This window comes from Periplaneta americana, chromosome 1, assembly GCF_040183065.1.
Source record: "Periplaneta americana isolate PAMFEO1 chromosome 1, P.americana_PAMFEO1_priV1, whole genome shotgun sequence".
Taxonomy (NCBI): domain Eukaryota; kingdom Metazoa; phylum Arthropoda; class Insecta; order Blattodea; family Blattidae; genus Periplaneta; species Periplaneta americana.
This window is the reverse complement of record NC_091117.1, coordinates 34241981-34268823: the sequence shown is the minus strand read 5'-3', so window position 1 is coordinate 34268823 and position 26843 is coordinate 34241981. Positions and strand designations below refer to the sequence as shown.

The 26843-nt window shown below is 35.1% G+C and overlaps 1 protein-coding gene across 3 annotated transcripts in view; it reads left to right on the top strand.

Moving 5' to 3' along the window:
• The window catches only part of Vps13B (vacuolar protein sorting 13B), a 96530-nt gene that overhangs the window by 38567 nt on the left and 31120 nt on the right, over positions 1-26843 (top strand). For 2 of the 3 annotated variants that reach the window (XM_069818208.1, XM_069818189.1), the window contains exons 21-32: positions 173-371; positions 1788-2013; positions 3786-4019; positions 6392-6728; positions 8924-9096; positions 12893-13118; positions 15948-16138; positions 19156-19345; positions 21087-21299; positions 22620-22775; positions 23193-23480; positions 26521-26824. In XM_069818208.1, the coding sequence (XP_069674309.1) occupies positions 173-371; positions 1788-2013; positions 3786-4019; positions 6392-6728; positions 8924-9096; positions 12893-13118; positions 15948-16138; positions 19156-19345; positions 21087-21299; positions 22620-22775; positions 23193-23480; positions 26521-26824 (2737 nt within the window). The remainder of the gene's footprint in view (positions 1-172; positions 372-1787; positions 2014-3785; positions 4020-6391; positions 6729-8923; positions 9097-12892; positions 13119-15947; positions 16139-19155; positions 19346-21086; positions 21300-22619; positions 22776-23192; positions 23481-26520; positions 26825-26843) is intronic. The other variant, XM_069818197.1, reaches the window with a different exon arrangement.

Sequence of the window (26843 nt, the reverse complement as noted above, 5' to 3'; positions counted from 1 at the left end):
CCTCTTAGCCCGGAAAACACTTACCCCATGTACTGCAATTGATAATATAATGAAGTAAATTGTTTCGAGCTGCATAAACATAGATTGAGAAGATGTACATCATCTTGACATGCTTATTTTATGTAGTAAATGCGATATCAAAATGAGTACAAATGTCGCAATTGTATTGTAGATGATTCTGATGGCAAGTGTGCTTGTGGGACTCCTGGAGTTCTCTTCCAGTCTCCAGTTCTTCGGCCTCTACTCAGATAACATATCAGCTCCAGCACCTGATCCCCCAACTCCAGTTAGTCCTACGATATTTCCAGAAAGCAGTGGAAGCAGGGAGTCTCCTACTACTCCACTCGACACAGAAGAATCCAATGAGCAAAGTGAGTGAATATGTTGTTGTTGTTATTTTCTAATGCCAGGCATTTGACAATAAAGTCATTTGATCTCTTGCACTCCAATATTGTTCAAAGATATTGTCATGATTAGCCACTGACGCGCAGATTTTGAGATGTTCTGAATCCATTTCTTGATTTGAGTTGCACAATGGACAGTTAGGAGACTGATATATTCCAATTCTACGCAGATGCTTGGCCAAACAGTCATGGCCTGTTGCCAATATAAATGCAGCTACAGACGATTTTCGTGGTAAATCGAGAATCAACTGTGGATTATGATGCAGAGAGTTCCATTTTTTCCCTTGAGATTGTGTTATCAAATTTTGTTTGTTGAAGTCTAAGTATGTAGATTTAATAAATCTTTTCACGGAGGAATACGTAGATTTAGTAACAGGTCTGTAAGTAGCAGTGTTGCCCTTCTTTGCTAAAGCTTCCGCATTCTCGTTTCCCAGGATTCCACAATGGGATGGTATCCATTGGAATACAATTCTTTTATTGAGTGATATTAATTGAGAGAGCATTTTAGTTATTTCTGCTGTTTGAGATGAAGACATGTGTTTAGAGACTATTGATAGAATAGCTGCTTTGGAGTCTGACAATATAACTGCATTCTTAAATTTATTGATGTGGCATAGAAGATTCCTGAGACTTTCACTTATTTCAATGATTTCACCATCAAAACTTGTTGTTTCATATCCAAGAGATCTATAAAGTGAGAAGAGACAGCACGTAACACCTGCACCTGCACCTTGTTCTCTTGAGATCAAGGCTCCGTTGGTGTATAAATGAAGCCAGTTTTGTGGAGGGTACCTAATATTAATTGTCTCTAAAGACAATTATTTTTTCATTATTTCAGTGTTTACTTCTGATTTCAGTATTTATTGTGTTAAATTTAGATTGTACTCTATATTTAATAGTGTTAAAGGGTTTGGTTTAATTTGTAAGTTTTCTTTTAAATTCGGGACGTTGATTTTCTGTTTTAATTCTTGAACCATGGATATGAAACTTTTTTGAGTTTTTAATCTACGGAGAGGACTGTATGAATGCCAATTGTTTCCTGGTAATCTAATAAGTTTTTCATATTGAATCAGTGTTTTTTCTTCTATTATCATTTTGATGCTGTTAATATTAGTGAGGAATCTCATAGAATCTATTGGAGTTGTTTTGATTCCACCAGTGATGAGTCTGAGAGCTTGGTTTTGAACACGTTCTATTTCGTTTATGAAAGGTGAAGTAATTAAAATTTCTCTGCAGTATGTCAGCACTGGCTGATTGTAAGACAACAGATGGGAACTAATTTCGTAGTAGTGTAGATGCATTTCAGTCGAAAATGCAGCTTATGTTGTTCATAGAAGTAGATGCAAGTTAGAATATCAGCAATATTGTTCTCCATTTTTTCAGAGTCTAACCTTTCTCAGCATTCTGATGGAGTGAAGATGACAGTCTGGATGCAGTCAACATTAGCTAGATTAACTATTTCACTGTATGCAGTGAACAAATGTACCCCAACAGATGATCTGAAGCTAACAGTAGACATGGAGGACATCATGACATCACTGGACCTTCAGCAAGTTTACCTGAAATTAAAATGCAAGGTGGCTTATGCCAGCATTATGCATTATGTTAGGTAATGTTAGTGTTTTAACTTTTTATTTTGCTTCATGCTACTGTTTTACACTTTTCTGTGGTTAAAAGTTGTATTTATGTTTTTTAATAATGTTAACTTGCTGATTTCTTCCCATTATTTTTGCTATATTTCTATTAATGTTTAATAATTCTTAATTTTTGCTTTCTTTTATTGAAAAGATAAGAGTGACTATTTCACTAGTGTACCTATACATAGTATGGAGTGGAATCCATTGAATTTCAACCAATTAGAACCACCTATCACTGCAATATTATCATTTAAAATTATTGAGTTGATATATCTGCTGCTTGGGAATTATAATTTCTTCCTACATAGGCAGTTTAAAAGGCCATGGTTGGTTGGATGTAATATTAATATTTTCACAATGCAGAAGGTTAAAAAGATTTTTTGGAGCATTCAAGTAATAAATAGACGAAATAACAAAACATGCAAGGCCAATGAACACAAAGCCGAGTAGCTGTGTGGAACCAGTTTGTATAAATAAATTACAGTAGACTATGCCAGCCAACGAAATAAAACTAGGTTAGTAAATTAAATATCTTATTTAGTAATTATATGCGTCATTATTCTTGTTATTAATTATTTATTATTCTATTCACAGACCGGTTCTAATAAATATTACTTGGCCATTTGCTCGTAAATTTATCGTTAGTGTAAGTGATAAACCTCTTGTATAAAAAGTTTAGAGTCTTTTTCGCCCAACATAAACATTCCATCATTTTTGTTGTTACAAATTTTTATTGATATTGGGTAATAATATAGTCTATGAAATATAATACAGTTAAGATTTGAGCTGTAATAATACGATGGAGAGTCAGTGAATAAGTTACAAATTCAAGTAGTGACTTCTGTTTTTGAATGAGGTACCTGAACCTATCGCCACCAGATGACAGTATTACTGAAAATAAGTGAAACAGAGAAGCAGCAGTTGCAAGATACCTGCATCTCTGTGTGAGTGTACCATTGACCACTTGATTCCATCCATTGATACATGCTTTATCTTGTGCTGGTAATGATGGACCCAAGACTCATCATGCCATCACCTTAACTATCTGGACTAATATTTCATCCCCTTGATCCTGTCTGTTCGGTCAAGTGATCAACCTGTTGCACATTTGGTTCCATGACAATCTCCACTGACCAATTAACTTTGTGTTTAACATTTCGACCCTTCAGAGAAGTTCTGTACCCAGTTGACATAACAAGCAATGCTCACCATAAATTTATTAATAACCTTTGCTGCCAGACTTGTTACCCAGAGAAATCGGACAACGAAGCATTGCTCGACAATAGCACACTCGTGCAAAAGTGCCGCCATCTTACAACTGCTGCTTCTTTGTTTCACTTATGCTGCTAGTGCACATATCGATCATCTCAATACCTGGATAATACTGCCATCTAGCGGTGATGGCTTTAGGTGCCTCATTGAAATAATAATAATAATAATACTAATATTACTTTATTATTCTGGCAGACTCTTCCACTTAACCAGAGAATGAAATATATGTCACTACTTCAATTTGTAACTTACTTACTGATTCATCTGTATAAGGATCTTCTATTGGTCATGCACCAATCCAAGTTACTAGAATTACGATTTTACTTGTTGATAAAAATATTAATTTGGGTAGAATTGTAAGCCTTGGAAACTTGAATTATGATGAATAAGATTGCAATGACTATTACTAGAGAAAATCACAGTCTTGTTGGTACTTCATGTTTCTTACATTGTCATATCCTTCATTGTGCAGGAAACCGAAGACTTCCTCATGGAAACTTGGACCATATGTTGGCCTAGTCATGCGTAGGCAGGAAGATCTCGCTACATCCCCTCCACATGCCGTTCATCGAGATGCGGATGATGGTACTGGATTCCTCAGTGTCACTTTCACCCGTGCCAAGTGTAACAATGTGCACAGTCGATGGGGAACTCGGAAACAGGCAACATTGTTGGCCAACACGCGAAGCTCTGACTGCAATTCTGGGTATGTTTTAAAAGCATTGTCTTCGTCTGATTTAAAAATATGTGAAAAAACGTCGTAAGATGCTTATTTATGAACTGTCTCTTGATGGAAGCTGATATTTTTTTTTGTGGTCATATCGCATGTGTAGGATCTTTGGGTATATCAGTAGGCTGTTTTCACTACTGTTGAGTTCATGTTTCTATTATCGTGAGTTATAGATGGTTTGTGTTCATGTAACTGATTTTAAATGTTGATTAATGTTTATGATATTGGTGGTGATGAATCATGTTATGTAAATTTAAAATCCGGCATTTGCCTTTGTGACTGAGGGAAGCCATGAAACCCCCAATAAGATTAGCTGGCCATAAGGTTTGAACTCAGTACCTCCCGAACAGCGAGTCTCAAATGTTATCATCTGGGTAACTCATTCAGTAGCTGGTAATTAACTCGTCGTCCTTAACAGTATGGAGTGCTTTTCTATAAAATTTTCCATTTTCTGCCTCATTTATCGTTATTTATTTCTTTCTTCAGTCCTTGGCCTCCATTCATTTCTTCATTTCTCCATTTTTCTTTGATTCTTCCTCTCTTTCTGTATTTCTTCCTGCTTTGCCTCTTTTATTTCTTCCTTCCCTTCTTGACTCCATTTCTTCCTTTTTCTCCGTCTTCATTTCTGTCATTCTTCTTTCTTTCCTTACTTTTTCTTGCTTTCTACCTACTTTTTTTTCTTTCTTCCATTCTTTTCCTATTTCTCTCAGTTTTCCTTTATTTCATGTCCCTATTGTCATTCTCTTATTCTTACTTAGTTCTTTTGTTTCTTTATTCTTTGTTTTTTTTTTTTTTGTTTTTTTTTTTTTTTTTTGTTCGCTCTAGAATATGCCATTAGGAAAGTTCAGGATAACACAGAGGGTTTGGAATTGAACAGGTTACATCAGCTTCTTGTCTATGCGGATGACGTGAATATGTTAGGAGAAAATCTACAAACAATTACGGAAAATGCGGAAATTCTACTTGAAGCAAGTAAAGAGATAGGGTTGGAAGTAAATCCCTAAAAGACTAAGTATATGATTATGTCTCGTGACCAGAATATTGTACGAAATGGAACTATAAAAGTTGGAGATTTAACCTTCGAAGAGGTGGAAAAATTCAGATATCTTGGAGCAACAGTAACAAATATAAATGACACTTGAGAGGAAATTAAACGCAAATATGGGAAATGCCTGTTATTATTCGGTTGAGAAGCCTTTGTCATCTAGTCTGCTGTCAGAAAATCTGAAAGTTAGAATTTATGAAACAGTTATATTACCTGTTGTTCTGTATGGCTGTGAAACTTGGACTCTCACTTTGAGAGAGGAACAGAGATTGAGGGTTTTTGAAAATAAGATTCTTCGGAAAATATTTGGGGCTAAAAGGGATGAAGTTACAGGAGAATGGAGAAAGTTACACAACGCAGAACTGCACGCATTGTATCCTTCACCTGACATAATTAGGAACATTAAATCCAGACGTTTGAGATGGACAGGGCATGTAGCACGCATGGGCGAATCCAGAAATGCATATAGAGTGTTAGTTGGGAGGCCAGAGGGGAAAAGACCTTTGGGGAGGCCGAGACGTAGATGGGAGGATAATATTAAAATGGATTTGAGGGAGGTGGGGTATGATGATAGAGACTGGATTAATCTTGCACAGGATAGGAACCGCTGGCGGACTTATGTGAGGGCAGCAGTGAACCTTCAGGTTCCTTAAAAGCCATTTGCAAGTAAGTAAGTAAATTGTCGTTCTCTTATTCTTACTTAGTTCTTTTGTTTCTTTATTCTTTCTTTTTTTTTTTTTTTGTTCATTTTGTTAATCCAACCTTTTTCAATTTTTTCATTTCATTCCTAGCTTATTCATTTATTTTTTGTTTGTTTCCATTTGTGCTGTTTGTTGTCCCCTCATTAAATTCTTTCTATCTTTTGTCGTGAGCTTGGCTGTGTCTCCCTCTGATGTCAGTAATGGCTCACCCGTGGCTAACGAGAAAGACAGGCTTTGGCATGAATTGGAGTCACGTGATTATCATGGTCTAGTCATGGCCATCTTGGCAATCGTCTAAAATAAATACAAGTTCAAAGTTCTAAAAAACAAAGGAATTGCTATATTAAACTCATGTTAAACGTGCATTTATATATAAACTTGTTCAGTGTTGGCCATGTTATGATTAAAAATGTGATGTCGCATCGTAGCCTGTCTTTCTCGTTAGCCACATGACTCACAGTGCTACTCTCATAACACAAATGCGTGCGTCTGTAAAGCTCCTTCAGCTTGAGCACAACTTTTTAAATCATCCGTTATATAGGTAGTATCTGATACATATATGTGTATAAAATGCAAAGTGTATTTTCTTCTTTTCCATACAGGTCACAAACTGATGCAACATCTGCACGTTACATTAGTGAAATTGTAGTGAAACTTCAACCAGTGGACTTCGTCTTATCAGCTGAGACTTTGAGTGGTTTCATCAATGTACTGTATCCAGTAATATGGCTGCCAGAACGAAAACAAACATACATAGAGAGATCTACAGTTATTAGCCCAACTAACTGGACCATGCAGATAAACAACAACACTTTGCCCCTGCTGTACCTGGACACTCGCAATATCAGAATAATGCTGCCTGCTTCTGACTTGACAGCTGTTGGAGATATACACGATGTGTGTTTGATTCAGCTCGAAACCATCACCCTTAGATCACAGGTGAGTGATCTTTTTCATTTCAGACATGACTGACATATGAAATTATAAAACATGAATCCTCAACTGATATCTGTGAAGTTTTGCTTTATTATCCCAGTCATAATCATAAGAGAAGACACATGCTAAAATATGTGTGTACGCTTGTGTGTGTATGTGCGCATGTGTCCATTGCCTAAACTTTGACAACAAAATCATAGTCTTCTTACATTGCAATGTTTTTTGCACCATTATATCTTGTTTCTCTACAGCTGCACATCTTTTAAGATGTTCCACTCATTTCTTCATTGGTGTTGCATAGGATATGCCTATCCTGTATAGATGGCTTGAAAAATATTATGGCCTGTTACCAATCTAAACAAAGTGACAGTAGATTTTTGGGGTGCTTGCGAAATTTCTTCAGGATTTCTTAATAATAATGATCAGGCAGAGGAGTTTTAGTCAGTAGCGGCTGGTGGTCAAAATAATGAGTGTGCTACAATCTCTATATTGGCTTACTGTATAAGCCTACACTTATATGTATTTATCTTAATTTGAGTCTCGCCTAGTGGTGAAATATGAAGTCCATATGATGTTCTTTCGTACTGCAGAACTTGTTATTTGGTGTTAAACCCCTCCATCTTGGACAGCATACTCTTTTCTATTGACAATATTGCAAGAGCAGTGAGATGATCCTGGGACATAGTATTCCTTAAAAACGTTTTTACGCGTTTCAAGCAAGAAAAACATCTTTCTGGCTCAGCAGTGATCATTGGTGTTGTAACCAAAATATTTAACAACTTCGTTACTTCACAGAATGGATCCTATAAATTGTTGGAGACTATGTATTGCAACAATTGAACAGCCATCTATATTTCGGAAGTCAGGTCTTCGGTATAGAAATCCAAGTTGTATCGGGAACACTCTTTTGTTCAGCATAGTATAGCTGTTGACAGCAACTTCAGCAGGTAGATGGCAGCAGCAGTCGGACACTTGAATTACCAAATACTTTGTAAATAGTTCCGAGTTCCTTCACAAACAAGCATTCTTTCATTATGCTTTACTTTTGCAATCTGCAAGTTGTGTAGTGCTGATGCTGACGTCAGCACTTTCCCGCGTAAAAATAGCCAATCAGAGCAGTGATTTCAGCTTCACACATGCACATAACTGTCTACATTCTCATGTGGAGTTCTGAGTAGCACAACGAACTCCCTGAGGCACCAAAGAGCGAAGACTAAACACTATAACGTGTCATGAACATAACCACGGGAAATTGTCAAATGACAGATCAAATACTTTGGTATTACAAATATATTATTTGAGCAAAAATTATCATTGTACTGTAGCACATAAGGACGGGCTGCCCCTGGTTTTAGTAAGTATACCATCAAGTTAGGAATGAATGGAATCGTGAGAGAAGGTGGATGCACCTGTGACCTTGTAGTGTTCTCCGTAAACAAATACCTATGATATGATGTACAGTTGAAGGCAGTAAACTCTGCTTCGAAAGCAGGTAGACCAGGATAATTTATCTGTAATAATTACAGTCTTCCTACATCCAATCTTACTCTTCCTACTTTAGCCTTTACATTTTATATATTTCAAGTCAAGTCAAATTAGACACAACAATACTGTTAATTTTTTAATTTACGCAGTATTTACACAGAACTGCCATTGAGGTCATTATAGTTGCTCCCTGATGAACTTGTAATTTGTAAATTTTTTCTACCAAAAACCTCTAATAATATTAGTAAACTTGTGGTCATTTATGCAACAGAAATTATTAGTGTTAGTAATTTGTAAATTCAAGGTCATTATAGTTGCCCTCTGAACTTGTAATTTATAAAATTTTTCTACCAAAAACCACTAATAATATTAGTAAATTTGTGGTCATTATGCAACAGAAATTATTAATATTAGTAATTTGTAAATTCAAGGTCATTATAGTTGCCCTCTGATGAACTTGTATTTTGTAAATTTTTTCTACCAAAAATCACTAATAATATTAGTAAACTTGTGGTCATTATGCAACAGAAATTATTAGTATTAGTAATTTGTAAATTCATTCTAATAATATTACTGAAATCATGCTGCAGGCCCCAGGAGTAAGGTTTCATTTAGCTCATGAAAGCTGCCTAGCATTTCTAGTGAACTGTTGTTCACGAGTTGTAATGTGTATTCAGGTATTCTATGGATAATACATGTAAGCTTTAATTCAGGCAGATAATCCACTGGGACGTGTCGTGGTGCGCACAGATATATATCACATGGCTGAGCAGACACGAATGCTGTGCGTGCCTGGGTCTGAAGTGGAGGACCGACAGTATCAACTTAACATTAGAGGATTTAGTGTGAACACCAGCACCTGGCAGGACTTTGATCGGTGCCTCAGGTAAAGTATTCCTTACATACTGCAGTACATACCTTCATGTCCTCATTCTTTCTGGTTATATTCAATACATTTCCAGTTATTCTGTATATTTTGTCTCACCCTCTTCCTCTTTCTTTCTCCTGTTTCTTATATTTCTCTTCCTATTCTTTCCCTCTCAGTTTTGTTCTTTTCCTCTACTTTTTTTTTTTTATAATTTTCTTTCCCTTTCTCTTCTTCTTCATTCACATACGTCAATGACATCTGCCCAATTCTGAAGTCTTCCTTTTCGTTGGTTTGTCCAAACTTTATTTCCTGTTACAGTTCATAATAATTGAAGGGCTCCTTGCAAAAAGGGAGTGGCTCCACTTTTTGGTGAAATTAATGTTTTACTTGTTTCATACGTTAAAAAATATGTCCGATCTTTTAATGCAAGAATGGTGTGATTCTGAGCATTTGGTAGTAAGTTACAATGGAATTGGAGCAGAGTTCCCAATCATTTCGTTACAAAAAAAGAGGCAGCCCCTGGAGCTATATAAAGAGTGAACCGAAAGTAGTGTCGTTAATTTCAAGGGGATTATTCTTTGAGATATTTCAAAGAAAAATGTTTCATTCAATTTTGTTCGTTTTTGCTTCCTTTTAGAGATAAAAATTGTTTTATATTAAACATATCATAGCGTATTTTGGGAAAGCCATTGATTTAATTCCCAATATGCTCAGTCATTTTAAGAGAGCAATGTATTAAGATAATAAATTATTGAAAGAATTTTAGTTTTGTCCTTTAAATGTACAGAAATTTGATCCAAACAAATGTAACTTTTTGTTCTGCAAAGGAATTTAGAATGTTATATTTGTTCGGATCATATATCTGCACATTAAAGGACAAAACTAAATTGCTTTCAATAATTTATTATCATAATACACTGCTCTCTTAAAATGACAGCATATTGGAGATTAAATTAATGGTGTTTCCAAAACACGCTATGAAATGTTTCATATAAAACAATTTTTATCTCGAAAAGGAAGCGAGAACGAGCAAAATTGTATTAAACTTTTTTGTTAGAAATATCTCAAAGAATAAGTTCCTGAAATTAATGACATTTCTTACTGTTCAGTGTATATGTGTGTGTGTGTTTTTTTTTCTCCTCTTAACGTTCTTTTCTGGGAGCTTCACTAGGAATAATGCAACTGATCAAATCATTTCTTGTATTTACTTTTTCTTTCTATTCTTCGCTTTTCATCTATCCCCACAAACCAAAATATAAGGGAGTGAGATCTGGAGACTTTGCTGGCCAGTAAACTTGACTGATGCGTCTAATTCATTGTTCAGGGAAAACTTGGACAATGATTTTGGAGTCACAATGTGCCTAGAAGGTTGCGCTGCAGTAGAGCAGAAATAATTTATGCTGAAGATAATATCAAAGTAGATGTTGTTTATTGAGCAAGCTTGTGCTCAGTTTAAATTTTTTTTGTAAGTTCCAGTTGGCTCTTGGAATAGCCATAAATTACATTGACCAATAACTTTTGGCAAGGTGATCAGCACACTGATTTCTTCCACTTCCATATGGTTCGTCATCTACTTAATTATGACCTGATTCTGCAAGTTGAGAAAAAATGTCGTTTAATTGCCTGACAAGCTTAAATCTCAGTCTAGTATATACAGTCACAAAGCTCAATATGTAGGAAATATGCATCCATAGATAGTTGCTAACCATTAGGATTGCTAGTATTGCCTCATTACAGACAATGTGAAATAGTACCGGCACAGTCTATTGTTCCTAATACCCTCAAAACTCAAGCTTCGTGACTGTATGTACTAGACTGTGCTTAAATTCTTAGGAGCTCACAGCTAGTAACTGATAGGACAATTACGTGGGATAAATTATTTGTGCTTGATGCTGAATCATTAATATAAGCTGGATAGAATAGTGGACCTAAAATAGATCCCAGGGAACTCCATGTTTACTATCCATAAATTCTAAGTGAGGAATCTTATGACTATTTGGTACATTTATTTCTAATTTTTCTTTTGTATATGATAAATAAGATGTGAATCAACCTAATCTCTCATCTTTAATAGTACAAAACTTTAATTTGTTTATCAATATATTGTCATCTACACATCCAAATGCTTTAGCCAGATCACAATCTATATCTCCAACATATAATTTTATTATACGTCTTAATTACACAACTTTTTAACACCATATAACTTCGGAATATGTATTATATGTCTTTCTACAGGCCGAAACATGGTAACCAGGTATGATAGAATTTAACACGAGAAAAACATACAATTCAAACAACGTAATTACTTATGCAAAAACACTCAAACGGGATAAAAAAGGATCTAAGACATACCTCAGTAATCTATGTGGCCTCCCTTGTTCCTAATAACAGCTCTGAGACGATTTGGCATGGATTCCACTAATTTCCCACAAATATTCTTCATTTCTTCATCGCGAAACCATACACCAATGAGGGCAGAAATCATCTTCTCCTTTGTAGAACAATCCATTTTTTGCATTCTTCTTTTGCAAATTGACCACAAGTTCTCAATGGGGTTGATATCTGGTGAGTTGCCTGGCCAGGGGAGTACCTGAATATTCTTCTTGTTGAAGAATTCTGTAGTTTTTCGAGACGTATGGCATGGTGCCAGGTCTTGTTGGAACACACCTCTGCCATCCGGAAATGATTTTTGCAGCTGGGGTACGATTCTGGTTTCCAATAAGTGAATATATTTGTCAGAATTCAACATTCCCTTGATAGGTATTAATGCTCCAGGCCCTTCATGTGTAAAACAACCCCAAAACATTACTTTAGGGGGGTATTTGGGTGCTTGTTGGAGATGAGCTGCTGTTACTTTTTCGGATCCTTTCCGTACGTAAGAAACACGGTGGCCGTGGACCTCGAAATGAGACTCATCAGAAAAAAGTACATTCTTCCAGTCATTCACTGTAATTGTAATTTTGCCCACATTAAGCGTTTTTTGCATATAACAGGGGTTAGCAGTTACTTCTTAATAGGCTTACGAGCCCTTCGTCCAGCTTCCAAAAGCTACGCCGCACTGTTGTGACGTGAATATTCGCCCTAGTGGTAGCCATTAACTCGTGGGTTAAGTCGACAGCAGTTAGTTTAGGATTTAATTTACTTTTCCTGACAATTAAACGATCATCTGCAGGTGAAGTCTTCCTTTTCCGGCCACAGTTTCCTTTTTTCTGGGGTGTGATGGATCCAGTCTCCCTGTATCATTTTATGATCGAATTAACAGTAGCCAAACCGATGTGACATTCTGCAGCAATTTGCCTCTGTGTCATAGAAGAATGCTCTGCTAATGTTATAATTTTAGACTGTTTTCGTGGAGTTGTATCCATTTGTGAAGATGACAGAATGTACACAGGATTGCAGTATTAAGTCTTCAACACAACTGAAATGCTTATAAGTACAAAACGACAGGCAAAATGTCACATATTATAAAAAAATGACAGACCTTCAACAATGGAATTACACGTACTACAGATATCAATTAAAGCGGTATGAGCAGCTGTGAGGCCAACAATGGCAGAAAATGTAAAGATATGTCGTGTTCGGATTAATTTGCATGCTACTGTACATATTCCGATCTAATTTCAAATTTAAAGAATTCGGCACTTCAGAGTTTACCTCCCACTAGCGAAAGTTGATCACTTTATGTTATATTGTATTTACATTGCATGTTTAAGCCTAAATATGCGAAGTAAATTACACATTTTTGTTTTAAATTATTTATTGCAGGCTTTGATTATATAGACTATTTACTAATACTGTTTGATTTTTACAGCTTGACAAGCTCTCAGTCAACAAGTCTTCGCACCATGAGTGAGAACCCTGCCTTGGAGTGGAATAATTTAGTGTCGGGGAAGGATAGCTTCACTCCTCACATGTCTCTTCAGCCTGTGATAGCTGGACTGAACTTGTGTGTTGTGGCTGCCCCTGCCATTGTGTATCGTGGAGACATTCTTGTCTGTGGACATTCGCTAGAAGTCAATGCCGTTACTGATATTGAGGTCAGGTTTGTTCGCTGGATCTCTAATAAATTTCTAAATTATAGACATCGGCTCAAAGAATTTGAGTGACCACAAGGGTCCTGAATACAATAAACATGTACAATATAATGTGATGTGATACATTAAAGAAAAAAGAAAGTTAATGGTTGAAGGCAAATATAAGTTGATTAATTGAAATAGAGATGATGATGTAATATTTGAAGAGAATCCTTGATAATATTTATAAGAATAGACATTACATAATCAAAAGGAATGTGAAGTTCCTTAAGATAATTCCATGTGAATTTTGTAATTGAACCTCTACTGCCAAACAGCAAACCAATCACAGACCATTGTTTAAGAGGGACGTTGTACTTTTGAGAAAGATACGGCAGACAAGGTTCATATATAGACTTCTTCTCAATTTCAACTTCGGTGGCCTGATTTAGGTTTCTTTCGAAACGGATAGTAGGGTCAAGAACAAGAGCCCATTTTAAGCGTCCATTGATAGCAATAATGTCTGCCCGTCTAAAAGAACCATCTGATGATACACAATGTTTACAGACTTTTATAATATACAGTATTTGAGGGGTTTGCCGGAAAAAGTGCATATACATCAATATGGTAAATTGAGATACAGGCAATCTAAGATTTTAAAACACACCTGAATAAAATGTACAGATAGTGAACAAAATTATACATTAAATTAAAAATCTTAGCGAGTATAAATGTTTTGTAGCATTTAGGCAATTTATATTATTAAATTTCCTTATATTTGTACCATATAAAACTTCGGGCTATATGCCCTTTATCCATATAATGATTTGCTTAGGGGATTTAATGTAGATTTCAGATTTAAATTTCACACGGAATTGAAACAAAGATACATTTTATGACATTTATTATATACTTCTAAAGTAATTTACATTATTTCAGATATACTGAGTAGACATTAAGTACGCAAAGCAAAATCTCTGAATATAACAGAAAAAGAAAATCTCCATTTTGTGTGAACATAAATAAATAAAATTTATTCTTTGTATAATCCTGATAACAATAAGCCCAAAAATCTGAAAATTGTAACAAATCTCTTTATACAACATAAAATATTTCCGTCTGAATCTATGAGTTTCATAATCTTATTTACTCTTAAAGCAAGGACAATAATGAACATAAAAAGCAGTCAAAGGAAACAACTGGACTGACTAAATTGAACTATAGGCCTATATATTTGCTTAGTCTCTACCAAGAGAAAACACATACAGTACAGTATGCGGTAACGCGCAGCACTAGCTCTACTTGTAGACTGACTGACTAAATCGCGCACGCACGCACGCAGCCCTGTCCTGCAGGTATGTACAGTAAAATCAAAACAAAATTTCGCTACTATAATTAGCGAATTATTCACTACATTTTAAACCGTTTTCCCGAAGAAGGGCATAGAGGTCTATCTGCCTTTCTTCCGGCAAACCCCTCAATTTTATCACCTCATTATATGAAGCATGAAGAGAAAATATTTTCTTATTTCGGTTTCTTTACAGTTGCTTTAACTCCGAAGTCATATCACAACTGTCTCTCGGTACATTCTTGCTACATTGGGTTTCCATTTTTTTTACTCACTATGAGCCATCTTGTACCATTATAGATTCAGGTGTTGTGAATCAATATTTGTACGGGTATATTTGTTCTAGTGAAAGTGGGAACCAGTCCGTCATTTTCTTTTTGAAATAACTGCAGTAAAATCCCTTTTGCAGAAATCTCTGGAGGACTAATTCGCTTAAATGGGGTTCTGGGGTTTTTTTCTTAAAAGGGAGCTTTCATTTAATACAAGGTGGCAGAAATAACTCCCAGATTTGTCACTACCGCTGCTTGGACACTAGTGTTGCGAGGTGTTGCTTCCTACACACTTCATATTAGGTTGAAATGATACATTTCCAACAGGAAAACTGTACTGTTATGGGTTGCAAATTTTAGAGCACAGTCTCGATTTTGAAAAAGAAATATCTGGTAGACCTTCGCAGTGTTCGATAACCACAGAACATCCAAGCAATGAGACAGGCCATTATCAAGTCAACAAAATGTCCAATCTGAAAGCATGCAGCATATTATGGGAATGTTAAAGTGGACTGTGGAGAGAATTTTACACAAAGACGTTAAGAGGAAACAGATGTAAAAATATATAGTCATATTCAAATTCTTATAGTAACTCCCAAAGTTACAGAGATACGTAGGTGCTTCAAAATTCGTATATTTAATAAAAAATGACTTTTTTCCCCTGATTTTTTTCATAACTTTTAACAAAGAGAAAATATGGCTTTCATCTTCACCCAGATTTTCGAAAAACTACACTTTAAAATAGTTGTGAAAAATATCAGATTAATATAAAGACCTTAAGAATGATTTTGTGAGGTCTGTTTTTTTTTGGGGGGGGGGGGGGCTATATTTAATTTTATAAAGATAAATAAAATATAAGCCCTTTGTTTTAATGAACAAATTTACATGTATTTTATAGTACCAAAACCACACCATAGCTTATAATTAAATTTTGAAACCAATATTATGATTATACATCTTGATTACACAACTTTTAACATTATTATGTCACTTGAATAAAATATACGTATAACTTTCACGTGTTAATTGGAACTAAGTTATAGATATCTAGGTGACTAGTTTCGGCTTGGAAGCCATCTTGCTGTGGTCCTGGTCCTTGCGTCTTTCGGTGGGGGTGCATTTGTGTTGTGTAGTGTGTAGTCAAATAGTGTGTGTGTTCTGAAATTCAGCTGTGTGTTGAGGAGGTTTAATTTCTTAATATTGTTAAATCTGTTAAGACATGTGTATTGTTGACAGGTATCTGTCAGTACAGGGCAGCTTTTACTGGCGTCAAGTCTGTTAGGAGAGATTCTTCTTCTGTTCCGTCCACTTCTCATCGCTCCATGCAGTAAGCAGGTCACTCCTGAAGTCCAAGCAGCGCCATCAATTAAAACACTTCCAGAAGAAGCATCACAAGAGACTGAGGTCTCCATCGTAGAATATTCTCGGTTTGTATCTTTTCTTCAGTGATAGTAACAACATAGATTGACTGCATTGTTTATTGCGAAGTTCTTACATATATTTAAATTAATTAGATTAAAATATATTATTTTACAAACTATTTTTGGACACAGATAGTGCCTGAGGCGCAATTTAAAATACATTTTTATCAGCGATTTTCTTTTCCATGCCTTTTCTTTTCTTTTTTCTCCCGCTTTGGCACATGATTTTTCTATTTTTTTCATGCCAGAGCCTAATTAGCTACATCCTAATGGCCGGTTTCACCAAGCTTCTTTAAATCAGCACAAACGACTTGTCAACAATTTTTATGTTTAATTTTAACGGGATCTTTAAAAGTTGACTGTTTCACCAAGCCTCGTATCTTTAAAATTAACAGGCGTTTACTGACGAGGGGATTTTGTACTTGTATCTTGCATGTTTTGTTTTTCATACGACCATGGCTTCGAAATCGCGAATTTCATTGGTTACATATGATCATGGCTGACTTTGTTTGGCATGAGGGAACAATCATAGGCAAACGGGTAAGAGGCAGAAATTTTAAGAACATCTTCCTAAATACAGTATGTTGTCACACCGCAATTAAAAAAAAGGACAGCTGCTTCTAAATGTAAATAATAGGAATGTAGAGCAGTTAAATTGTAACTTCTAAAAAAATCTAAGAAAATTTAGCGGACTATAAGGTCGACAGCTTCAAAATTGATGCCACACTTCATTATATATAAAGCATTCTAAGCAGTTATATTAGGCCTAAATTTAGGACGGGAAATCGCCTCTACCATAAATTGCATACTACTTTTCCACTGTATTTCATACAAATTTATTAGTACCCTGTAACAATTTTGCCATGCTTGTGTGGCAGGATTCAGGAGAGGTGTCATTAAATTGGATTTTAAGGGGTATCCATTGTCTCCTAAAAGAAAATCTCTTTGCACCCTTTTCATTTAAAAGGCATCCTCCTTTGGAATGTTGTGCTATCCATCTAGACCGTAACATTATCTTAAACTGAGAAGAATCTGTTGGAGAGACGTTAAGTGGGTGATTCCTATCTGTCGTATTCTAACCTATTACAATTTCAATAAACTAGCGCTGAGGTAGTTCTGCTGGTTTCAGAAGTGAAAATCGTTGAATTTATAAGGGATTTTTTTGTGGTAATGCATTTGATCGTATATGCAAGGCATAACAAAAACCTAAACTAGTCAAACGTAAACTGTCACAGATTCGTATGTGCAAGGTGTATAAGCAGAGTACGAAGGAAACTACCTCAGCGCTAGTTTAGCCACAATTTTTCTATACGGAGCGTTACATAGGCCTATGAAATTGTTTGAATATTGAAGGAAAAATATGTTCTTCTATTGCAGATTCTTTTGGCTATATTACTGCCAGGATATACCATACGATTGAAACATGTACACAATCTATGTTGTCTATGACAACATAAAATTTAGCTATAAGCTTATTAGGCCTATAGAAATAATGACTATTGTAATGTTGATAGTACGTCTGATAATTTATTCACATATCTAGACAATATAGCTTTTGATACCCCGTTCATATCATCAATTACCATTTCAAAACTTCCCGCAACGTTATCTTAAAGCGAGAAGAATGTGTTGAAGAGGCGTTAAGTGGGTGATTTCTATCTGTCGTATTCTAACCTATACAGTATACCAGTATTCAGTTTCTTCTAGAATCATTCTTACTACTTATTTCCTTAATGTGTAGCTTTCGTGGAATTCTTTATCACTTAATCTTCAAAATGATTATTCCGAGTGTTATTACAACATATAAGTTCGTCGTTATGTTGAAGTTCTAAATAAAGAACTTCATCATCGAATAATTACGTCCGCCATGTTGTTGACCTCCTAACGCATCGTTACTGTTTTAACGCGACGAATAGGTCCTAATAAATTAACGATGAATTTAAAGATGCGTTAGCAATAATATACTTGGTGAAACACAAAAACTGACTAACGTGTTATTAAATTATTTAACGAGACGTTATAATGATAACGAAGGTTGGTGAAACCGGCCATAAGTAAGTTTGTACAAGAGAATCCATTTACCTAAATTTAACAAATCAAAAGTTATGAACATTTTCCCTTAAGAAATAAAGGGTTCAAGGTTATGTGACAAAAAGTTATAAATTTTCATAAATAATTAACGGATTAATATAAGAGACTTCTGGTTTTCATGAAAAAAAAAAAAACTATTTTCAAAGCACTATTGCGTGGTGACTTAATGTTATGACTATTGAAACAAGTATAGAGACAAGAGCTGATATATTATTTTGTAGAAGTGTCCCTAAACTTTTTGTAAGAACCGTGTATGTATAACCATGAATCCTGAGAATAATGGTTATGGATTGTTTATAGAGTTTCTACTATAAGCTTTGTAGTTGATTCCTGGTTTTGATAATGAGAAAATTGAAAGTAAAAGATGTTCATCATTAGTAACTATTGAAAGATTCTACCTCTCTTGTAGGCTGTAGACGTTTTGCAAACATACTTTCTGTGTTTTTAGATTCCCTTCTTTGTTTCTGTAATTTCTACAGAAGAACAAGGATGTAAGGGGCAAGAAATTAATGGTACAGAAGACGTTATATTGTCTGAAGAGTTGTTGTTTTCTAATTCTATAGCAGACACTTGGTAATAAGCCAGTTCATCCTCTTGCAGTCCATATTTTTCCTAAATGGTTTCCTTCTGGAGAGTTGGACTTCTGGTGAGATGCTCCCAATCCATTTCTTCATCCATGAAGTTAAATTTTCCAGTAACATGCTTCCTATATGCCTTCCAATGCAGCTGCAGCATTGCCATAAATCTAGTGGACTCAGGTTCGAGTCTTAATAGGGAATGATAACACACTGCAAGAAGCAAAATGGAATATGATAATTAAAACTAATATCACAACTTGGATAATTAAAATATGAGGCTTGTTCAGTGAGTTGCTAATTATGATTGTTTTGGTTCTGTTAGAACTCTGTTTATTGAATTTCTTTTGTTTTCAGTTTCGTGGATAGTGGAGTGGATTGTGCAGATGCTTCAAGTACCAGTGTGATGGGAGGTGGAGGAAAAAGAAGAGAATTGCTAGACAAAGGAAGCAGTGACATTAAAGAAGAGACTAAAGGAATGTTAGACTATGATGCTTCATACCCCTTCGTCTCTAACAGACATAGGACCCCTGAGAGTCCAGCTACAGTAAGTAGATAAATGTCAAGGTGAGGGAATAATTAAATTTGGCTTCCTTGCAATGGTGTTAAAAAAAAAAGGGTCAGTATAGAGTATCCACCGGCCACTGAAAGAATATTGCACCCTTTTATCACTGCTAATGTAGCGCTATAAACCAATTTTCGATACTTTTATCACAACCACAACACATTTCAATTCTTATTGTACTGTATATATAGAATTATTATTACATTAACATATTTAATATATCACAATACAAGGACTGAACGAATTAAACGTAATTATTATGAAAGTCACCATATTTTCTTCATGGAATTACGATCCACTTGCACTAGATGGCTACTGACATCAGGAACAGGGCCGGTAATATATGCAAACGAAATTATACTAAATGTGAGGAATGTTACTACAGGTGTGTAGTATTATGTGACAGGTTAGGTTAGGCCAGGTCAGGTCAGATTAGGTGTGTGACAGGTTAGGTTAGATTATAATAATAATAATAATAATAATAATAATAATAATAATGATTTATTTAACCTGGCAGAGTTAAGGCCATACGGCCTTCTCTAACACTCAACCAGGAGTAAAACTATGTTACAAAGACACTACAAATTTACAAAGTACACTACAATTTTACACACAAAACTGAATAAGATAATAATAATAAAATGTAAACAACAAGTACCGGTAAGTAGAAATCAGACATAATAATTATATAACATACAGAAAGAAAGGAAAAAGCATAATAAAATGTGAACAGCAGGTCAAAATAAATGAGACATACAAAGTATAAAAAAATAAGACAATTATTGATGATAATAATAATAATAATAATAATAATAATAATAATAATAATGATAAAATATAAGAATAGTAGTAGTAATAATAATGATAATAATAATAATAATAATAATAATAATAATAATAATAATAATAATGATAATAATAGTAGTAATAATAAAATAGTGCAGTACAAAGCATACAATGAATACAATATTTTTAAGTACACACAGTAAGGAAAATTATGATTATATATAGCTCAACTTATCACATTATAGATATACCATTATCGGAAAATATGAAAACAAAAATATAAAATAAGTTAAATATCACTAGAACATAAAAAAAAAAATGTGAATACGTGGAAACATGCAATACAACACTTGTCATAATAGTAAGTTAGTTTGGCAACTCGTCATAATATGAGAGAGGTTAGGTTAGGTTTGATTAGGTGTGTAGTATTATTACTATGTTGGCGACACTGAAGCCCACTGTTACATTAAAGAAATATGGCCGAATTCTTCATTCACTCATGACGATTTTCGTATATAAGTAAGGTATGTATTTAAGGTGGGTTGGGTGGGCTTACAGCTCTTGTAGTGATCAGATCAATTTCTACTAATCAATACTATAAAGGCATTTTCAAGGTATTTCATCAAGTTCTTATAGTGGCTGGGACATAAGTAATATTCACCAAAAAAAGCATTCAGTATTTTGAGAGATAGTAGTAGTCATCAAAACAAAAAAACAAAATGTAATAAACATGGGTGCTAAAATTAACATCTTTCGAGATATGTGTACTTGTTTATCAACATCATAGGTTCTGATAAATTACGCACTGAAGCTCTTTCTGCATGGAGTGGTTCTCTTGTTTCAGCTCACCTATAGAAGTAGGCCGCTGGTATACAAAGTTACTTATGATGTCGACTAATTTAAAGATCTGTATACATTGTCTTGTATTTTTTTCTAGGAGGTAACAAGCAAACGAACTGTCTCCCGCAAAAATGCTTTGTGGAACAATAATGAACACAGACGCCGTGATGTTGTTCCAGTCGAGATTCTGCTCACTGCTGGCAAGATCTCATTCACACTGTATGAAGTACTGGAAGGAGATAACAGTGAACTGAACTGCTTTTCCAGTAGACTGAAGCAGAAGCTTGTTGCTAAACATGTTCATAACAAGGTACTATACATTTTATATGTAGGGAAAAATAGAGTGCAAAGTATATTGCAAGTCATTTTTCCTTGTCAAATTCTATATGTATCGTATTGTATTTGTTTACATGGAATATGAAAATCATTTCTTGACGCCTATTTAAGGTACGGTCACACGTCGCTACTTTTGCAGCGTTGCAGTACAAAAAACTGCGCAACTCTTGTACTGCGACGTGTGAACAACGGTGCAACCCGAAAAGTAGCGGCTGCCGAACCTGCTGCCCGCTACTTTTCCATGCTGCGCGCAGCTTAATAGTAGCGACGTGTGAACAGGGTTCTCAGGGTTGCAGCCTCAGCATTTTTGATATCGGTTTTGTTGAAACTTTTGCTGCGGTTGCGACCAGTGTTGCCACCCAAATGTGCCAATGATATTTTTATTGTTTGGATATATTTTAATGTTAGATGTGATGAAAATAAATTATTTGTAACAGTTATTAAATGCACAACACAGTCTGAGCATATCTGCTGACGATATAATTCTTTTTTTTTTTTTTTTTTCTGTAGTGTAGTTTCAAACAGGAGAGTTGCCAACATTGATTACGTGAATGTGCTGTTGGTTATCATTTAAGTATATAGGCGTTTTTAAAAGCTTTATAGTAAAAATAATGCCAATTTCTGAATACTAGTTAGGACAGAAAAGCAAATAATAGATAAGTAAGCTTTTGCATGAGTTTCTTAATAATGCAAACATAACCACAAAATGTATATTGGGAAGTCAACACGGAGATGGAAACCTGCAGCATGACTGCGGCTGCAAAAGTAGTGCCTTGTGTGTGTGAACAGACTCGCAACCTCCAGTTGCAACTTTTGCTGCACTCGGGTTGCGCTGCACAAAAAGTAGCGTGCAGCACGCTACTTTTGGCTTACGTGTGAACACGACATGCAACTTTTGCAGCTGCTGTACAAAAGTTGCGCAGCAAAAGTAGCGACGTGTGACCGTACCTTTATGCTATGAACTGCTGAATTAGTTAAAAAGTTTACACGATTACATACGAGGAAGTTTATTAAGGGGAGTTGGTCATTATGGCATGCAAAATGATAGTAAAATAGCCTATCTTCAAGCAGTCATAAATATAACACTATTTATCAGAGCTCTTTCATTTTTTTAGTGATGTGTTTATATATATTAAGCTTTAAAATGAAAAAAGAATGGTTACTCTAGAGTAAATCTTTACCCTTAAATTAATTTTTTAATTTAAACATACTCTTTTATAAATTCACTACATGCCTGTGTGCTAATAGACTGTAATTAGGACAGCTGCTAACATTACGTGTTCTTGAATTTCAGTATGATCAGAATGACGACATTGGCTATGAAGCAGGTTCGGAGGAGGGCTCTGTTGAGGACGCACTACCCCCTCGAAAAAGAATTCAGCCATTGCTGTACGTGCTAATGGCACAACCACATGCTTTCCTATCATTATCCTTCATGAGAAAAATGCAGGTACACTTGTAAAATTGTATAGTTTATTTACACTTTTTATTTCATGTTTATCGTAAACAGTTCAGTTTTTAAATAGAATAACAGTCTAAAAACTTCAGAACTTTCACAGTGTTCAAATTTGTTTAAGAAGTTAAAAAAAGGTAATATACCTTATACTATATGGCCATTTCAGAGTAGTTTCCTTTATCTTTAGCATATTTAAATAACGATTTTTTTTCACGAAATGCAGTAGTTTTATTTACCGACTTTGATGTATGTTATTCACTGCTTTGTGGTGTCCCTAATGATAGATAACACAGCAATAGCTAAATAGCCAATTTTAACATCCATAGATGTTTATGCCTGTCATAGGTTAACTGATGTTTGTGACATTAAGAAAAATGTTTTAATATTTTATTACGAATTATTAATCTGCAGATATCTTGTTTCGATATGAGTATACGATTATCGGAACAAGACTACGTCATACCCAGAGGAATACCACGTCCAGATGACTTCTCTTACATTTTGTTGGAGACTAAAGGAGGCGATCCACATCCTGATACAGGAATACCGCCAGCATTTCTCACTGTGAAATGGTCAGAATCTATTGGAAAGGCTTCCAAAATTGACTTGGAATTAGGACGTCCTACAAAAGTACATTGCAGCATTCCACAGTGGACGTTCATGGAAGCTGTCCAGAGAAAAGTGGTGCATTGCTTTTATGTGAGTACAGATCGAAGATAAGCCATCTTCTTTGTGTTATTGTAGTCCTTTTGGGGTACATTGAAATTATTAATAGGGAAAGGTTATGTTTATGTCATGAAATAACAGTTGGTCTGGTAGTGTTTTGCTGTCAGCAAAGAGCTATGCCGTTTGGATGTTATATATTTTAATTTGATATGTCCTTTAGCTGAACCTAAATGTTAACAACCACTGGAATAAATCGTAGTCAGAGTTACGGGCCTAGGTTATACAACTCTATTTTGATAATAAATCCTGACCTAGGTTATTTTCATTTTAATAAATTTAAGAAAAAATTAACCAAATTATTTACTATTCTTGTCCCTTTTTCCTTTTTCTTAATTTCAATATATTATTTATTCATTTCAACTTATATTCTGTTCTTGACTTGATTTTTCACTTTTATCTTCGTTTATTATCTGTGTTTTGTAATTTTATTGAATGTTTGTTGTGTTTCATTTAGTACAAAATAGTTATTTATAGGGACTGGCCTCTAACATGAGCTTGCTCAAATGGGTGTGCGCTACATCAGCAATATGCATTTATTTATTTTGTATTGTATGTAGCAATAAATACTAAATAACTTACTTTATTGTTATACTTTTTTTTTTCGGAGGAGGGCCTGTAGTCAGGGTCTACAGGCTTACGCTTATTATGCAACCTTCTTATATTGGGATGATTTTGAAGTCATTAGGACCTCTCGTAATTCACTACTTGGTGCCATCTTATCAATTCAACTATGGCATCCAACTCTGACAAGTCCATACTGTTGTATTTCTTTTAATAACTTACTTATTATAAATACAGTAGAGTCCCAATTATCTGGCCTTCCATGTCATCCGGATCAATTTTTTTTTAAATTACGTTAGTATACGTATATACAGTACTGAACAATAATAAAGTCTTCGGAATATGTATGGTAAGACTTTCCTGTGTTAAATTTCAGCGTACCTCGTTTACATGTTTCGACCTATTTATGGGTCATCTTCAGAACTGGTCGTTCAAAAACACACCCCAACGAAATTCTCAACACACAACTCAACTTCAAAACACACACACTCTTTGACTCTACACTATACCACAGGAACACACCCTCACAGGAAACAGAACAAGTGGCGCCAAGACCAACAATGACCAGTTCTGAAGATGACCCATAAATAGGTCGAAACATGTAAACGAGGTACGTTGAAATTTAATGCAGGAAAGTCTTACCATACATATTCCGAAGTGATACAGTGTTAAAAGTTGTGTAATCAAGATGAATAATAAAGTTTTTTAAAGTCAATTATATACTGTACTGTGTTACTGTATGAATAAAAACTCGTTTATTATGTACATGTGAGTAACGTCTTTCTACATTACTAGGTCGACTTTTATCTCTTTAAAATTGCAGGATCAAAAACGACATAGCACACTCCTCTTCCGTATTGTCCGGATTTTTGCTTATCTGGATTGCCCTCGGCCGGTATAGTCTGGATAATCAGGATTCTACTGTAATCGAACAGTACTCACCATTACTCTCTATGTTAAACAAGCGTTAATTCTGTTGAAAAAAAGCGTGAAACTGCCTGAAGTTCGTTTCGTAATCTTCACCCATGTCGTTAAATTTCTCCTCTATTAAAGCAGAATTGCGCTTATGTTTTGTATACTTTTGTCTATAAGAATACCATACGTTTTCATTTTTTTCATTAACTTAAAAATTGTTTGTCATGGTGGAACTTGTACTATCCAGGGATAATTACGACGAAATTTGTTCTTGCAGGATTCGTAAGAATGTTTTTTTTTTTTTTTTTTTTTACTGTTGTAAATGAATATTTTGTGTTCTAAATTATATCGAATATTCGCCATATTACACAATATTACACGGTGAACCATGCACAGAACAATTAATATGTCAAACGAGCACCACACTCATTTTAACTATGTATGAAAGTGGTTATCAGTTAACATGACTTGCAGCAGCTAATTTTCACTATACCTGGAACACAGTTTGGCCAGTTTTGGCAGTGTCTGATTAACCTAACTGGTAGACATCTAATACATGTAATGCAACCGTGCTACAGAGAACAAAATGGTTAGCCTAAATGGGCGGGTATAGTAACATCAGAGGTTTTTAACTTACTTGATTCCAGATCTCCTGAAATTCTTTCCATTTGTAACTTCACTGTGATCAGAACATGATTTAACATAAAGAGAAACGAAACTTAAAATGAAATAGAATTTTGTTTAATATAAGATGAAATATACAGTATATCTTAACTTATATATAATTGTCCCGGGGCCGGGCATCAAACCCACAATTTAAGTCACACAGAGTTAGTTTGCACTCGGAGTTGGTTGCTTGACGGTTGTCAGCCCACTTTGAGGTCTGTGGATATAGAGGGAAAAATTGGATCGGTGTCGGATAGAGTTCCTGGGTAGCTCAGTTGGTAGAGCGTTGGTACGTTAAACCAAAGGTCCCGGGTTCGATGCCTGGCCCCAGAATAATTTTTCCCTCGAAATTATTCAAATCAACTTTACAGGGAGTTATACCTGAAATCTTGATTTGCATAATACATGTCAATGTTCGTTAACAGAAAGCCACAATTTAAGTCACACAGAGTTAGTGTGCACTCGAAGCTGGTTGTTTGACGGTTGTCAGCTCGCTTTGAGGTCTGTGGATATAGAGGGAAAAAATTGGATCAGTGTTGGATAGAGGTCCTAGGTAGCTCAGTTGGTAGAGCGTTGGTACGTTAAACCAAAGGTCCTGGGTTCGATGCCTGGCCCCGGAACAATTTTTCCCTCGAAATTATTCGTTATAATATTGTTAATTGAAGTATACAATTGAATTGTGGGTTGGATTCTTATAAGAGTACTTGACAACGAAATCATTGACTATTCTCAGTTGATCTTGTCTTAATCAATACACATTTTAATTTCTATACCTCTAACTGGTATGTCATCAGATTCACAGCACATAGAGGGACCAGCGAGATTATGAATCCACATGTTTTATAGACATCTGTTTTGATTTTCCTTCTAGGATTTTATATCTTGCACACATCAGACTGTATCATCAGAATCACAGTCTAGCTTTGAACTAATAACGCTGGAAAGCTCAAAGGATTCGTTTGATACTTGCACCCATTCTTCTGATCTTGGAACTGAGGTAGACACTGCTGAACAACAAAATAAGCGACTGAGAATACAGAATAAGGAACTGAGAAAAATTCAGAAAATGGAGTTCTCTAATGTACAGACTGGCTCTGCAAGAAGTTCTAATCTGTCTCATGAATCCTCAAGTGCAGACACTAAGAAATCAGATACTGGTATTTTAGAAAAGATAGGTATGTATTGATTCTGTTA